The 15,372-nt window shown below is 35.5% G+C and overlaps 1 protein-coding gene across 1 annotated transcript in view; it reads left to right on the top strand.

Moving 5' to 3' along the window:
* The first annotated feature begins 536 nt into the window (after positions 1 to 536).
* The window catches only part of DENND4C (DENN domain containing 4C), a 45,807-nt gene continuing 30,971 nt past the window's right edge, over positions 537 to 15,372 (top strand). Inside the window, exons 1-9 of the mRNA XM_079330180.1 lie at positions 537 to 864; positions 5,844 to 6,096; positions 7,053 to 7,122; positions 8,291 to 8,460; positions 9,996 to 10,237; positions 11,071 to 11,137; positions 11,784 to 11,842; positions 13,166 to 13,310; positions 13,647 to 13,822. Of these exons, the coding sequence (XP_079186306.1) occupies positions 554 to 864; positions 5,844 to 6,096; positions 7,053 to 7,122; positions 8,291 to 8,460; positions 9,996 to 10,237; positions 11,071 to 11,137; positions 11,784 to 11,842; positions 13,166 to 13,310; positions 13,647 to 13,822 (1,493 nt within the window). The 5' untranslated portion in view covers positions 537 to 553. The remainder of the gene's footprint in view (positions 865 to 5,843; positions 6,097 to 7,052; positions 7,123 to 8,290; positions 8,461 to 9,995; positions 10,238 to 11,070; positions 11,138 to 11,783; positions 11,843 to 13,165; positions 13,311 to 13,646; positions 13,823 to 15,372) is intronic.

The following is a 15,372-nucleotide window of genomic DNA, read 5'->3' as shown; positions in this document are numbered from 1 at the left end:
AGGTCTGTGTTATAAAACAAAATGGATGAATTATGCATAAGATAAAGTGGTGAGTTTGTACTTGCAATTGTTCTCTCTCTGTTGAAAAAAATAAAAACAACAAACCCAAGACGTGATTCTGTGGTCAAATTGCTCACAAGCCATGTCAGAAAATATGGATGCTTTTATATTGGAATAGCTACATCAACGTATAGCCTGTGAAGAGCTTGGACAGTATCATAAATAAGATATTTTTTGTGTAGCTGCTATGTTAAGAGCTTTGAGTTACCCTATATCTCATTTAAACTTCCTTGAGCTAAAACATTACTGCTATGGTGCTAGAACTGATATCTGATTACTTTTGATATCTTTCAGTATCTTTCTTGTGCATCAAAAGTCAAAGTTTTGTTTTGCAGTTTCTATAGAATTTTCATGAATATAAAAGTTTTTCTGTTTGCAAAAATTGTTTTTGAAAATTCTAAGTTCTCATAGTTGTTGAGATAAGAGTTTGACTTTGAAAGGAGAGCATTTGATTTCTCTCTCTTTCTTTTCTCCAGGAAGTACTGACATAACCATGATAGAAGACAAAGGTCCACGAGTGGCTGATTATTTCGTAGTGGCAGGGCTCACTGATACAGACACAGCAACCCTCCTGGACCAAGAAATCAGCCGACATGAAACAAAGTCAACTGGTCCCAAGGCTCCAATTACTGACATTGCTGTGATAATTAAATCAGCTGGTGAAACTGTCCCAGAGGGATATACCTGTGTTGAAGCCACACCTACAGCCCTCCAAGCCAACTTAAACTATGGAAGTCTAAAGAGTCCTGAACTTTTTCTTTGCTACAAGAGAGGCCGGGACAAACCACCTCTTACTGACATCGGGTGAGATTTCTATTGCAGTTCAGTTCTTCCTTCAATAACGATAAAATCTTACTCCTCACAGATGATCATGAAAACAGATGTGAGAAAGTTTCTTAAAAAGTCCTGTTTGAATCTATATTGCTTACTGTGTGTTTCTGTATAGAATATGTCGAACAGAGTGTCAGTCTTCTAGTGAACTTGTCTTTTTAAAATTAATGATAATGTTTTAGTTTAAAAGATAGGAGAGATGAAACTGATAAAAACTGATAAAATACAAGAAATTAAGTTCTCTGCTGCAGTTTTATGAAAGATGACAGAATAACACAGAATTAATTTATAGAAAATATGTAGTCCAAATCCAGAAACATTAACATGCTTACTCTGAAAATTACTTCAGAAGTCAAAAATTATCACTTTGTGGAATTCTCTTTAAGATACAACTTAAAAATGTGTAAGGACATTGTAGAACTACTGGGGATATAGTGAGAAAGAAAATAGAGCCTGGTTGTGTGGTGCTGTTACAATGATGACAAAATAAAGAATGTGTATTTTTCTACTATTTTGTTATTAAATAAATAGTTGGGAGTAAAAATCATGCATATATAAATAGCAACAATATGCTGTAATATTTTTATTATTTTCATTTATAATCTTAAATTCTTGGGCATGAAGCTTACATACCCAGTTTTTGACCTAATTTGAATTCTTACACACTAACAGTGTCCAGTCAGGGGGAGACTGATAGTGAAATCTGAGTAATGAAAGCAGCTTCATGGCAAGACAGTTCACTTTTAAGGGTTATAGTTCAAGTTGTTTAATTAAGCTGTATAATTAATAATTCTAACTTCTGTTCATCTTGATCATCCAACCTGTGTTCCAGTAGCCTTCAGTGCATTGAATTAAATTTGGTTCTGTATCCCAGATCCTCTAATATCATTAAGTAAAACTGATTTTTAACATAATCTTTTCCCATGTGTGTGACTTGAACTGCAAGAAGAGACGGTGCAGTGTGAGATTATATTTTGACTGCTTTGTTAAACTTCATTAAGTTCTTAGAGAAGGAAGAGTTTCTACAGGGAGTGTTTCCTCAAAGGAATTCCTGAAAAATCAGTCTTCAGCATGTGACTTTAAGGAAGCAACGTGTATAGTATATATTTGTTTTGTGTCTACCATGACCTTAGAAGCTTGAATGCTTGGGGAGATTTTGTAAACAAAATAGGCAAGTAGTTAACTAAGATGATGGCATTTGGAAAATGGTATTTATTCTGTATTTTGTTGTAGACAGATCTAGTTAGGGTGTCACACCTAACACATCGTGGCAGTCTTTTCTCTCTGAGCAATGATGCATATTCTCCCCCTGCTGTTTCTCCTGCTTTGCAACTATGTGCAAGAGATGGTTAGAGCCATCTTTTTTTCTCATTTTTTTTCCCTGTGAATTCCATTGTGTTCAGATAAAAGTAGAGTTCAGGCAAAAGATGCATGTACAGTCTGAAGGCTAATTTATGCTGTTTTCTATTATTTTATTAAGGAACCAATATTTTGGAAATAATATTAAGGAAATAATATTTTACCTTTGAGCCTGTCTAACATGCTGAGTAAGCTCAATATATGTACAGGAAGAATATATCCCTTGAAAGGATGAAATGTGTACTCTTAGCTCAGGGTTGTTAGTGTATGCATAAAATTGAGTTATGTTATGGTCAGAACATTCAAGTGATTCTTGATGAATGTTTTTGTCTGTCTGTGTATTTCTTTCAGTGTTATTTTTATGGAAAGTAGTTAAACAAATGCTGTTCGTTGAAGAGGGAGATAGGGATATGCTGTACTGTTTGCCTGCCACTGTCCTTGTGTTTGATATTTCTGTGTCCTGCATCCTCATTCCTATCTATTTGTTTGCTGCTTGTTGAATCTAAGTGTCTGTAAGTTGCTAGAGTGAATTCCTGCTGCAGTTACTTACTTGAATATAGTTAGGCCATGTTCCATGCCTCTGGATATTACATTTCCCAGGATTAATCAGATCAATTAGTTGGAAAAAATAATAGTTGGAAAAAATAAAGGTTCATTCCTAGGATAAAAGATCTCTAAGATCCTTTTCTTACATGTAGCTGTAAAACTTAGTATCTTAAGCTTGTATGTTTGTGAAGTAATTCAGTTACTGCCATTCTGTTGCTTTCCTTTCCTGGTTTTTCTGCTGATGTTACAGAAACAGACAAGAACTGAGATTTGAGATCTGTTTTGGTTTAAATGCAGTGAGACTGTCAAAAAAAATCTTACCTCTTTGTTTTACACTTCAGTTAGGAATCTGTTGGAACTCCACCTCATTCTTCTTACATGGAAGAAAAACCTGACAGAAAAATGTTTTTTTTGAAAATGCAAGCAGTTTTGCAATTCATAACACTTAGTATAGAAAAGAAAGAATATCGGACTTCTTATCTGAAGCAGAGGTTCTTGTAAGACCAAGTAACATGAAAGTTAGGTAACTTGCATTATGTCGGTTAAGAAATTCTGATTTTTTTTTTTAATATTTTTTTAAGTTATATGGGAAACTTTTGTTTGGTTAGGGCTTCTGTGCTAAGAATCCTTGTGATTATATATGCCTGATTTTTGAAAATGTCTGCAGGCATATCTATTGAACAAATTATCCTCTTCATTAGACATGTATTTTAAAAAAGAAAATGAACTGAAATTTCAAGAAGGGTAATAGAAACTATAAGATGTTCTTATATAAGCCAGCATCTTCAATTGTTCCTTAATCCCATCACTGTGACAACTCCAGCTGAGTGTTTAGAACAATCAGGAGATAATAATGATGAAACTAATAATTTGTTTGTTCAGTAAAATAATGCTAGAGATGGCAGTAGAAATAAAAGATAAATCATTCTGTCACTCTTTTCCCTTTGCTCAATCCATCAATTTTCTGACCTCACAATATTTATGAAGGTTCCTTTATTATTCAATACAATATTCAATATTCAAAATGAAAGAGGAAGAGGAGTTAAAAAGGCATATTTTATCATTAAAACTGTTGTTTAATTTGAGTGTTTCATGGGTGATGGCTTTCTTCTGTTTGCTTGCAGATACAGCATCATACTGTAAGTTCAGAACTATGCATGAGGTTAGGAAATGGTGTGGGTTTAATCATACTTCTCTAGTGTACATATAGAGGAGCGTGTTGCTTTCATTTTCTTTATTCATTTGGTGAGAGTTGACCCCACTGATAAAGTCTTGAACACTTTAAATATTTTTCTTAGAATACGTGTAAACGTATTAAATTGGACTGCTGGAACAGTCTGATTAATGCTGTGTTCCTTCTCATAAGGTGACAGCTGTCAAATGTTCCTGGAATAAATTTATAATTTTTCTTAAAATACATGAAACTGAAATAAAACTGGACTGAAACGTTTTTGGAGACTGCTCTGTTAGTTTTTTTTTCTGATGGATGTGAGATAGTGATGAGATCATGTAAACTCCTTATGCACAATGGATATGGCCTGAGAGCTGCTGCCATTGTAGTTGTTTGGCTTGTTTTGTTTGAGGTTTTTTAACTTTATAGAGCAGGTAAACAAATAAAAAGAACAAAAATACATGTTCTTCCAGAACATTACTTAGTTTAGAAGTAGTTAAATTATACCTACTTTCTCTATAAATACCTTGAACCAGTAGGTAATATATTAACACTAATGTTGCAATTTGGAAATGCTGGTATGAGGCTGGTTTTGGACCTGAGAGTACACATGGTTTAAATGTACCAAGTCTGATGGTCAGAGTCTTTCCAACTGAAACCATTTTTGAATATTACTGTTCTCCATGAACTAGTTATATAAATTGGCAACCAGATAGCTGCATCAATATAGTCCCAACTCATGTGATTTCTTCGGGTTTTTTTAAGCATTCTATGACTGTAATTCATGTCTGTCATCAGTACTATGACAAGATACGTGTTTTTTCTATTGAACCGTAATAAACAGTAATATTTGTGTATTCCTGTTTAATAAGGGAAATAGTCCTTAAGTAATTTTGGAAGTTTAATCATATTTTTTAAAGTTCTTTTTTTTAATTAAAAGGATTGTTGGTCATTAAGACTCTTATTTTAGCTTAGACACATGACTTTTTGAAGTTTTCAAATACATACTTTGTACTAGTCTGTCAAACATTTAACCAAAGGTATTTTGGGACAGTAAATATGTATTGCCTGGTTGTTTTCTGTTTTAACATTGTGAAGAACTATGAGTGAGAAGCTGGAGATGACAAAGTACAAAGTTTTAATGTGGTACCTTTATCCCCAGTCTTGTTATGATAAAAACTCATTTGAAGGTGACAAGTACTCTGTACATACTGCAGAGAGCCAAGCAAATGGAGCCATTGCTTATTTGGGTGTGAAATGGGAGATAAAGCTTGCCCTGTAATGTCATCTGTGCATTAAAAATGTTCAGGTATATTTTTTGACTACCACACTTTTTCTCACAGAGACTTTCTAATAGATTTTTTTTAGGTAAAGAAATGTTATAGCTTATTTAGCTGCTGTGAAGCTGTAAAAATATTTATTAAAAAGTGCCAAATAAACACACAAACCCGCAAACCCAAAAAATGCTTAACAAAAAACCCAGAAAAAAACAAGCTTTAAAAGACTTCACAGGCGTTTTAGGGATTAAATTATCCACTGTCATGTGTGCAAGCAATTTAAAGTGGAATTTGTATTTATTTTTCATTGATAGTGCAGCATTCCAACTAGTTCTATAACTAAATCCTTTTCAATGCAGCTTGATTATATTTTTCTGTGACTCTGATTTGTTCCCAAAGAGAGTTCAGTATAATTTTAAGTATTTCTGAGCAGTTTCTTCAACCTCAAGTGCTGCATGATGAAAGACAATATCAGAGATGCATGCTAAAATGGTGTTATGATGACATAAGTTCTAATGGATGGACAGTTTCTCCAAATTCGTTCAAGTAACTTTGTGTCTGTTTGAAATCACATAACAGCGTTTCCTTCCTGTGTGCAGAGTTCTCTATGAAGGGAAGGACCGCGTTATTGCGGGCTGTGAGGTGATTCAGGCCACTCCGTACGGTCGTTGTGCCAACGTTAACAACAGCTCAGCTTCCTCGCAGCGCATCTTCATCACCTACCGAAGGGCCCCTCCCGTGCGTCCCCAGAATTCACTGGCAGTGACCGATATCTGTGTAATTGTTACCAGCAAAGGGGAAACCCCTCCTCACACATTCTGTAAAGTGGATAAGAATTTAAATTGTGGGATGGTGAGTATCTTTAAGCTCAAGTTTCTTTTTCTTTATTTTTTCTTTTTTTTAGCCCAACACATATTTTTAAAGACTGAGCTCCTTGAACTCTTCTTAGCACTATTGTAATTGTCAATTTCTTCATTTGTTATACTGTATGTGAGATGTCAGTTTTGTAGGTTTTGTTGCTTTGATTTCCTTTCATGTTGGAAATTATTGTCATACTGATTACTCTCTACTTCAGTTTGCATATTCATGTCTAGGTGTTATTTATGAGTAGTGCAATGAAGTTTTAATTTTATTTTTTTTAAATTATCTCTCCCACACCTTTTGAGGATGCTGAAACTGGGGATGAATCAGAAGTGCATTTTCCTTAGTTATTCATAATGCCTGTGTTACTAAGGCGTTGTCAGGATGATAATTTCTGCTTAGAGTTTCTCAGTGTGCTTTGCTTTAATTGCTTCCCTTTTATTTAGTCTATTCTGCATTTTGTTTACTTGCAGTGGAATAAGTGAATTTTTGTGAGTAGAAGAATATATTTAGACAAACTGCAAAAACACTGTGTCAATAACCAGTTTATAGAAGTACACTAAAAGCTTCAAATTATGAGTTATGATGATTAGAGCTTGACTTCTTGCAATGAGGTCCCCATACGAGTCTAGTTTCAAAGGAAACATGAAGGTGGAAATTACTCTGCTTCAGTTTTGCCTGTTCTTTTCTTGAAATAGGTCAGAGAGTAGTATGGTGGTGTGTGGTGTGGTTATTTTATGTAAATTCTGTAATCTCTGAAAAATGAGAAAAGAGTGAAGTCTCATTTTTGTCATTTACATGAACTCAGCAGCCAGCTGGTCATTTTATTCTGTAATTTTTTTTGTTAAAATGTCAGATTTGTTTGTAAAGGATGTATATTCAAATGCTTGGTTTTTGTTGCTTGTTGTCATCTTTGCTGGTTCTGAGATGAAACTTGTGTCTTTCAGTGGGGTTCCAGTGTATACCTTTGTTACAAGAAGTCTGTACCAGCTTCCAACTCTTTAGCATATAAAGCTGGTAAGTAATTTTAGACACTGTCTTAACATGTTGACAAAGGGATTCAAATGCCTTGTTAAAATAAAATAATAATTTTAAAAAATTAAGCACTGTCAGTCAGAATACTGGTCGTGGAGGATGTCAGTTGAAATCAGCTTCTATATTGCCTTCTTTGCTCTCCTTATTTTTTTCCAGGGGAGAAAAAAAAGGAAATTGCATTTAACTTTATTATTTTAGTTCTTATTATGAGACTTTCTAATTGAGAAGCTGTACCAAACTTCTGTTTTAGCAAACATTGCAGATGTGGGAAAATACTTCCTATTTCTTGTGTTGATGGTAACAGAGAAGGAGTAATTTAAAATCGTGTTTAGGTTTACTTGTATTTTATTCTATGTCTGAACATCTTCTGTTATATTTGGAAGTTAAATGTGTTTCTTCTCTTCAATTCTGCAACTATTTTCTTGTTCCTTATTTGAGGAGAGTGAAAAATATTCTGAACAATAAATGACAAGTCTGACTTTTAAAGGTTTTTTAATGCTACAGCTTAAGTTTTGTTTGACGCAGCCCAAAAAAACTTTCAGAAGCATTTCTGCTGAGCAGTAACTGCACCAAATTCCTTTGAAAGGAATAAATTACAAAATAGAAGCTGAGCTAATAGATAATGGTGTACCACAGAATAAGCAAGATGAGCACCAGTAGTAAACCCATGGTTGTGTGCCTTTTTTCAACCAGCAAGAGTTAGATATACAGAGAAGCAGGGAATGCAGTCAGCTAGTTCATCCTGGTTTCAGTGAAGGTATTACTGCTGTTTTTATGGTAAATTATAATTTTCTTCATGGGAATTTCTATTAAAGTCTATTCCAGTGTCACATTTAAATAGCACAAGTAATTCCCAACTAATTTGGTATAAAAATCTTCGCTATGTACTGTTTTTGAGCAGTTACTAAAAGTGTAATAGCTGAAAAGATAACTTCAGTATTGATACACTATCTTCAAATGATTGCTACTTGGATGGCTTAGTCTTACTGAAATGATATACTTTCTCTTTGCAACTGTAATTGTCAGTTATAAAGTTCAGGTAAAGAAGTTATATAGTTAGATGTAGCTATATTTTGTAGAAAACATATTGCTTGCTGTATTTAGCTCCTACACAGCAAATGTGCTTACTTTTCTTTTTTCTGTTTTTGAGGCTTAATTTTCAGATATCCTCAAGAGAACTATGAATCATTTCCGCTGTCAGACTCTGTACCTCTCTTCTGCCTTCCTATGGGAGCTACTATTGAGTGCTGGGACCCTCAAACCAAATATCCACTACCAGTGTTCTCAACATTTGTACTGACCTGCTCTTCTGCAGAAAAGGTATGGCTCCACACTGTTTTTGCTTTTCTTTCAGATGACTGTTATAGAGATGGAGAGGAGAAAGAAAGGGATTGTTTCTTCTCTGTTTGAGAAATGCATTGTCTAATTCTTCCCTTATAAAATTATATTTCTTAAGCCTTCATGTAAGGTAAAACTGAGCTGAAACAGGAAGCAGCTGGAAGAGTATATGCTGTTTACTCCCATGTAGGCAGAACCACATACCTAACAAATGCAAAACTCACAGCACATGACTTTCCCTGTTCTTTCATGTAATGGAAATGGAAGTCTAGTCTATATATTAAGGACAACTCAACATGTGTCAGCGATGTAGCAAATTAGTAGTTTTCACATGGTTACCTAAACAAACACTTCTATGTGACTTTACAGGGCACGTGACTTTATGTAATAGGGCTCTGTAGATATCTCTGCATGTGAGTTGAAACTAGTTACCAGAAAGCAGGAAGGCAGAGAGAGGAAAAGTGTGCGCTGAGAGCTAGGATGTGAAAGACTCTAATGAACTTCCAAGACTTAGTAATTTTGTTGAATTTGCATGAAGAGATAGATTCAGAACATCTGAATTCTATTGTCAAACATTCACATTTGTCTACTGAATCTGTATAAGGCCATCAGCGCACAAAGGCATCAAAAACATGTTGTATGACTGGGTTACAGGTGGGAAGGTGGTAGAGGTACTCCTGATGAAGCAAGGGAGCCTTTGCTTAGGGTTGGTCTCCCAGCTGTTGTTTCAGCTTTCCAACTCTGCATGGGTGTGGTTGTGTGTGTGTGTGTGAATTGCATGAGGGAGTAAGTGATTGTAATGTGTGATTGGCTGTCTGTATAAATGTATGATTAGCTCTCTAATAAACAGTGGCTTGGCTCTGTTGGTGATAACAACTCAACTTCCACTCTGTCTCACTCCCCTAACAGAAAAATTTACATACTTCTCCATTTCCAAACAGAAAAAACACACATTTTTCCAGAATATTATTACTTCTTTTCCAAGGAAGAATGCAGCAGCTGCTGCTGTTTTTCTTTCCTTACTCATTTTTGCTATACTTGCCAGAATATGAAACACAGACAAATAGGGAAGGAATATTAGAAAAGGTTTATATCTTTTTGACCTTTTGAGGGAAGTCAAAGTTAAAATAGTTTTACTGTTTAGTTTGGTAATGATAGGGGAATTTACCGAGCAGAAACATCTCATGAGGGTTTGAGTTTGAGATTTTGGGGGATATTTTTGATGCAGATGATTAATGGATAAGGTTTTGTCACAAAATGAAGGTTTGGTTCCTCCCCTTTCAATTGAGTGTGAATACTTTGTTGAGGAAGGTGCAGTGAAAATGAGGAAGATAGTTCAAGGCATTTTGTTTGTAGGGTTGCTTTGTGCATGTTACATGAAAAAAGTAATTTCATAAGGTATCAGCAAAAGCACTATAGCTTATGCAAACTGGGAAGACTTAAAGATGCATCAAAAGTTCTAGCCCATATTCCTGCTAAATACTGTGCCTGTTTAGCTGTTTGTCTTCATCTTGTAGGTTTACGGTGCTGCTATCCAGTTTTATGAGCCTTATCCCCGGGAGCTGCTAACAGAAAAACAGCAATTGCAGCTGGGCCTTCTGACAACTGTAGAGAGAAAAGTGATTACTTCCAAGTCCATCAATTCAAACAAATGTATCTGTCTTCTCTCACATTGGCCTTTCTTTGATGCATTTCGAAAATTTCTTATGTTCATCTACAAGCTCTCTGTTTCTGGACCTCATCATCTTCCCATTGAAAAGTATGTAAAACATTTTTCGAGTTAAGTTGGGAATGTAGATATAAGCTCAAGAAATCATGTGATTTGTGCATATCACAGTTGCTTAGCTGGTATAGTTGATCCATCATCTTGTTTGCACTGTTTAGCTTGTGTTGTACTAATAGAAGTCATTGCTGCTTCTGTTTAATAGTACTGGCTCTTGCAATGCCAGCAAAGCTAACTGGATTTTAGTCTGGGTCTTTTTTAGAGTATGTCAGTCCTGTTTACCTTTCTTTTAGCCAAATCAAGCACAGAACAAGCTAAGCTACATTTGCAGTCATGTGTTTTAGCGTAATAAATATAAGCTCAGGAATGCTGTACATTAGCAGCAAATATCTATGTCTGTTTCCAAGCACTGCAGCTAATTCAGATTGTCTATGAATATGTGTGCAAACTCTGCAGAGGATGCTTGTCATGGTCCTGAAAGTTTGCTGAAAAATAATATTACCTTCAAAACTGTTAAGATATCTGTCAGTGAAGTATGTACTTTATCTTAGCAGAATATCTTCAGAAACCATAGAATATGGTTAGGCTGCCTGGGTTTTTAAATAGCTTGCCTAAATGCCAGTATGTTGTTATCTTTTACTTACATATCTGAAACTGCCAGTATTAATTTTCAGGCATGCAATTGAGTGAAGGAAGCTTTCTCATTTCAGCTTGCATAAATAGGCTCTTTGACTTATCAAAACAGTAAAGAAATCTTAGCAGTTTTTCTAAAACATGCTGCCATATTAATTCTAAAATGTGGGTAACATCGTTTTCAGCTCTTCATTGCTCCCTGATGCTGTTTTCCTGATATCTTGTCTTCTTTGCAGGCATATATCCCATTTTATGCACAATATACCTTTCCCTTCACCACAGAGGCCAAGGATTCTTGTGCAGGTAAGCAGTGATGAAAAACATTTTCATCCATTTTAAGCTACAGCAACAGCAAACTCTCTCTTGCCTTTGGTTTCTTCCTTTATTTTTTTTTACTTGGCTTTGAGTACAAGCCTCCTGGAAGGGAGAGGGTAGGAGAGGAGATGGATGGGCAGGTCTTCTCTCTCACTGGTATAAACCTGGAACAACTTAGCAAAGGAAAGAACCTATTTCATGCTTCAGCTGGTGTGTATGGCAGAAGTGTCCTACTTATACTTTAAAATACCTGCTAGGTATTATGCTTTTGTTTTATAGGCACCATTTGCATTACCTCAGTGGTAGGGCTGTTTTGAGTCTTCCTCTGACTTGTCCACCCACTGCTGTGGGTCAGAGTTAGTCCCCTGGGGCACTGTCTCTTGTGCTTCTCTGTTTAATCACCTAGCAGCAGTTACATGCTCAACACTGAGTCACAGGCGATTTCCTGTAATTCTCAAAATTGTTTCAGTGACTAATACAAGCTCTGTTCACTTAATGAACCGGAGTCCCAAAGACACTGTGTCTGTATGACAGGCAGTTTATGAGACTATGGATATATATTTATATTGGAATGTTATACTGTATTAACTTCGGGGTTGTTCATGTCAATCACATAATACTTTATGTGTTTCAGCTTTCTGCCCATGATGCATTGATATTGTCCCAGCCAGTTTCTACACCATTGCCATTAAGGTATCATTATTAATCCTTTAAATGTATGCTACTTGAAAAAAACACAGGTGAGAAGGAGTCAGTCATACAGGGAAGTCTGACATTAGTGAAATTTTATGAGGTATTGTAACCAGGAAGCTCAATAGGCATTTTTAATGTTACACAGTCTTGTCTTCACATACATGTGCCCCTTGTGGATGTATAATATCACTAATTATCCTGAAATAAAGATTATTTCCAGATTATTGCAGGAACTCTAAAGGAATAATAAGGTTTTTGTGAGGAGAAAAAAAATACCCATGTTTAAAGATCTGGTATTTTGAGAACCAATGTATATATTGTATAGTAAGCAAAATTTAATAGGATAGAGACTGCTATCTTGCCTTTTTTCCCTTTTTGGATCCAAGTGAGGCAATACCATCAAGCAGTTAGGTGAAATCCCTGAATACACAAGCATTTCAGGAATTCAAAGGTATACCTACAAATTGGTATTTGTGCTTGAAGGTTGATGCAGTTGCTGTGGATACTGTCTGCGTCTTCTGGGTTAGACAGCCGTATGATCATGATGTGGTTTTATTTAAATACTTCTGTTCATCTTTGGTTTCAAGTTAAAAACCAAAATTTCTCCCTTTTTATTCCCTCCGCCCCAAAACATCATGTAATATTTTTTACGCAGAATAATCCCATCTTTAATCACATTTGTTACATAAGCACTCAGGTGAAAAATTGCAGCCAGGCACTAAATCGCAAAGCAATACCTAAGAACCTTTCTAAGGACAGATTTTACTCCTTTGGCCTCATAGATGTCATTACAGTTCCTAATATGTACAATCCCAATAAATTGGATGGAGGCTAAACTGTAGAAACTAAAAGCATGTTGCCATCAGAATGATGGATTAATTTTGACTCATAAAGGAATTTGATACTGTGATGCTAGGATCAAGTGGATACTCTAGTTCATGATTCTTACGTGAGGTAGCTCATCACATGAAGCTACTGGTATTAGTTTAGTTTGAATTAGCAATTAGCAATTGCTTTACTCTTATGAAGACAAGATGCCAGAGCATCTCTTAGAATGCTGTAAATAACACAAATTTAGCAGTACCGTGGTTTAGTATATGCTTCTTTAACAATGGAATTCAAATTTACATTTCATTGGGGTTGTACAAGCCTTAAAATTACATGTTAGCTATTAGTTAGATAAGTAGGTATTTGATATGTATTAGCACCATGCAACTAGTTGATCCTAAACATCAGCAGTTGTCAGATGTTTGATACTAGTGAATTTTTTTTTAAACCCTGTAACATTTTTCTTTTCTTTCTCCCTTGCCATGCACCCCTTAGTGGAGCAAACTTTAGCACTCTGCTCATGAATCTTGGACCAGAAAACTGTGCCACTTTGTTACTCTTTGTATTATTGGAAGGCAAAATCCTACTCCATTCCCTTAGACCAGCTGTGTTAACAGGAGTTGCTGAAGCTGTAGTAGCTGTAAGTACAAAGTGTTCTGTACAGCAGTGAGAGAAATTGATTTAAACACCACACCTGTAACAAGGCTTTAAGTTAAAATGACTGGTGTACTTAATGGTTGTTTTTACCAGCGATAGCATTTAGTTCAATTGCCCTAGCTAGTAACTCTTAGATCATAAATTTTACTTAGCTAACTGAGAGTTACACTGTATTAAAGAGACAAACTTGGAGACTTTTTTCTCTTATAAAGCTTTTAGTAATTTCATTTTGATGTGCTACATGTCACTTCTTGTTTTTTCTTGTACAGTATCTGTTGTCTTGTTCTAATGAATTTATTTCATTTAATTTTTGCTTCAGATGATATTCCCATTTCAGTGGCAGTGTCCGTATATCCCCCTCTGTCCTTTGTCTCTGGCCACCGTACTCAGTGCACCTCTTCCATTTATTGTTGGAGTTGATTCACGATACTTTGATCTGTACGATCCACCACAGGATATTGTGTGTATTGACTTAGACACAAACATGGTCTACATGTAAGTTCTATGGAGATTTTACATTTTTCTGTACCTGAAGAGATTGCCGAAGTGCTTAGGAGACATTTGTTAAACACTGTTTAATCCAATGTGGTTTCTTTCTTACTGTCCCATTTTTTTCTCATTTCTAAAGCTTTAAAGTAAATTCAGACTTAGTACAGCAAGGATCAACATTTTACACTTCCTATAAAAATATGATGCAGATCTTGCTGTAAATTTTGTAACCATGGTAAGTAACTAGGGAAAAGATTGTCCCCAGTACTGGATTCTGGTGAGGCCATGTCTCAAATTCTGTGTTCAGTTGTGGGCCCTTCACAACAAGAAAGACTTTGAGGTGCTGGAGCATATCCAGAGAGGGTGGTGAAGGATGTGAAGCATAAGGGTTGTGAGGAGCAGCAGCTGAGGGAGCTGGGGTTGTGTAGTGTGTAGAAAAGGACCCTGAGGGAGACCCTACCACTCTCTACAACTGCAGGAAGGAAGGTTGTAGCAACTGGAGGTAGATCTCTTCTCCCAGGTAACAAGCAGCAGCACAAAGGAAATGGCCTCAAGTTGCACTGGGTGAGCTTTAGATTAGATAGTAGGAAAACTTTCTTGACTAGTGGTCAGGCATTGGAATGGACTGCTCAGAGAAGTGGTTGAGTCACCAGCCCTAGGGGATATTTAAAAGATGTAGATAAAATGCTTGGTTTAGTGGTGAACCTGGTTTTGTGTTGGTCATGGCAGTGTTATGTAAGCATTTGGACTTCATGATCTTAAAGGTCTTTTCCAGTCTACATGAACATGAATGCTTCAGGATCTTTCATAATAACTCTTGATACTGTCTTGCACCTGGGCTACTTTATATTAGAGTTAACAAATAAATTTTTCTGAAGTTACAGGGACCAAATTTTTTATAAAACCAATCAAGCAAAATTTGGTGTCTTTGCTACATTAATTCTAAAATATTTTAACTTAATTATTGTATTTTTAGTACTTTTCTTAAATTGAAGTATTCCTTGAACAGTTTCTTAATACCTTCTTGAGGAGAGGCTAATTCAGAAGAATTTTTCTGGGTTTCCATAGTGTGAGTACAAATAATGGAAATGAAAAATCAGTTTTTCACCTTTTTAGTAACTACCTTTCCATTTTTAACTAGATCATAAATAGAAAGATGTATCTAAGTTTGTTCAAGATGAGGGTGATCATCACTAAATCAAGTGCACATCTTTTTTCTGTGAAAATTTAGTTTTACTTATCATGTCATTACTTTTTTTTTTTTACTCACTTGAGTTAGTGTTAGTAATTTGATCTGTGGATCAATGAAATATGTTCTTGATTTTTACTGTCTCAGAAGAGCCCTTCCTCTACTGATGCCAATGTTTCCTTTACATTACTGGTATGCTTCATTTTGTTAGTGGCATCACAGGAAATGGTAAACAATAGAGCAAATTGTGTTTATTTTTTTATCTGGGTTTTTTTTCCTCCTTCCCCTAAATCTTCATAAAAACTTCAAAAAGCATTTTCATCATTTTATAACAAAGTATTATGCCATCAAGTGAATAATTATAGGT

Source organism: Erithacus rubecula, assembly GCF_903797595.1.
Source record: "Erithacus rubecula genome assembly, chromosome: Z".
Taxonomy (NCBI): domain Eukaryota; kingdom Metazoa; phylum Chordata; class Aves; order Passeriformes; family Muscicapidae; genus Erithacus; species Erithacus rubecula.
The sequence above is the reverse complement of the archived record's forward strand: the minus strand, read 5'-3'. Positions and strand labels throughout refer to the sequence as shown.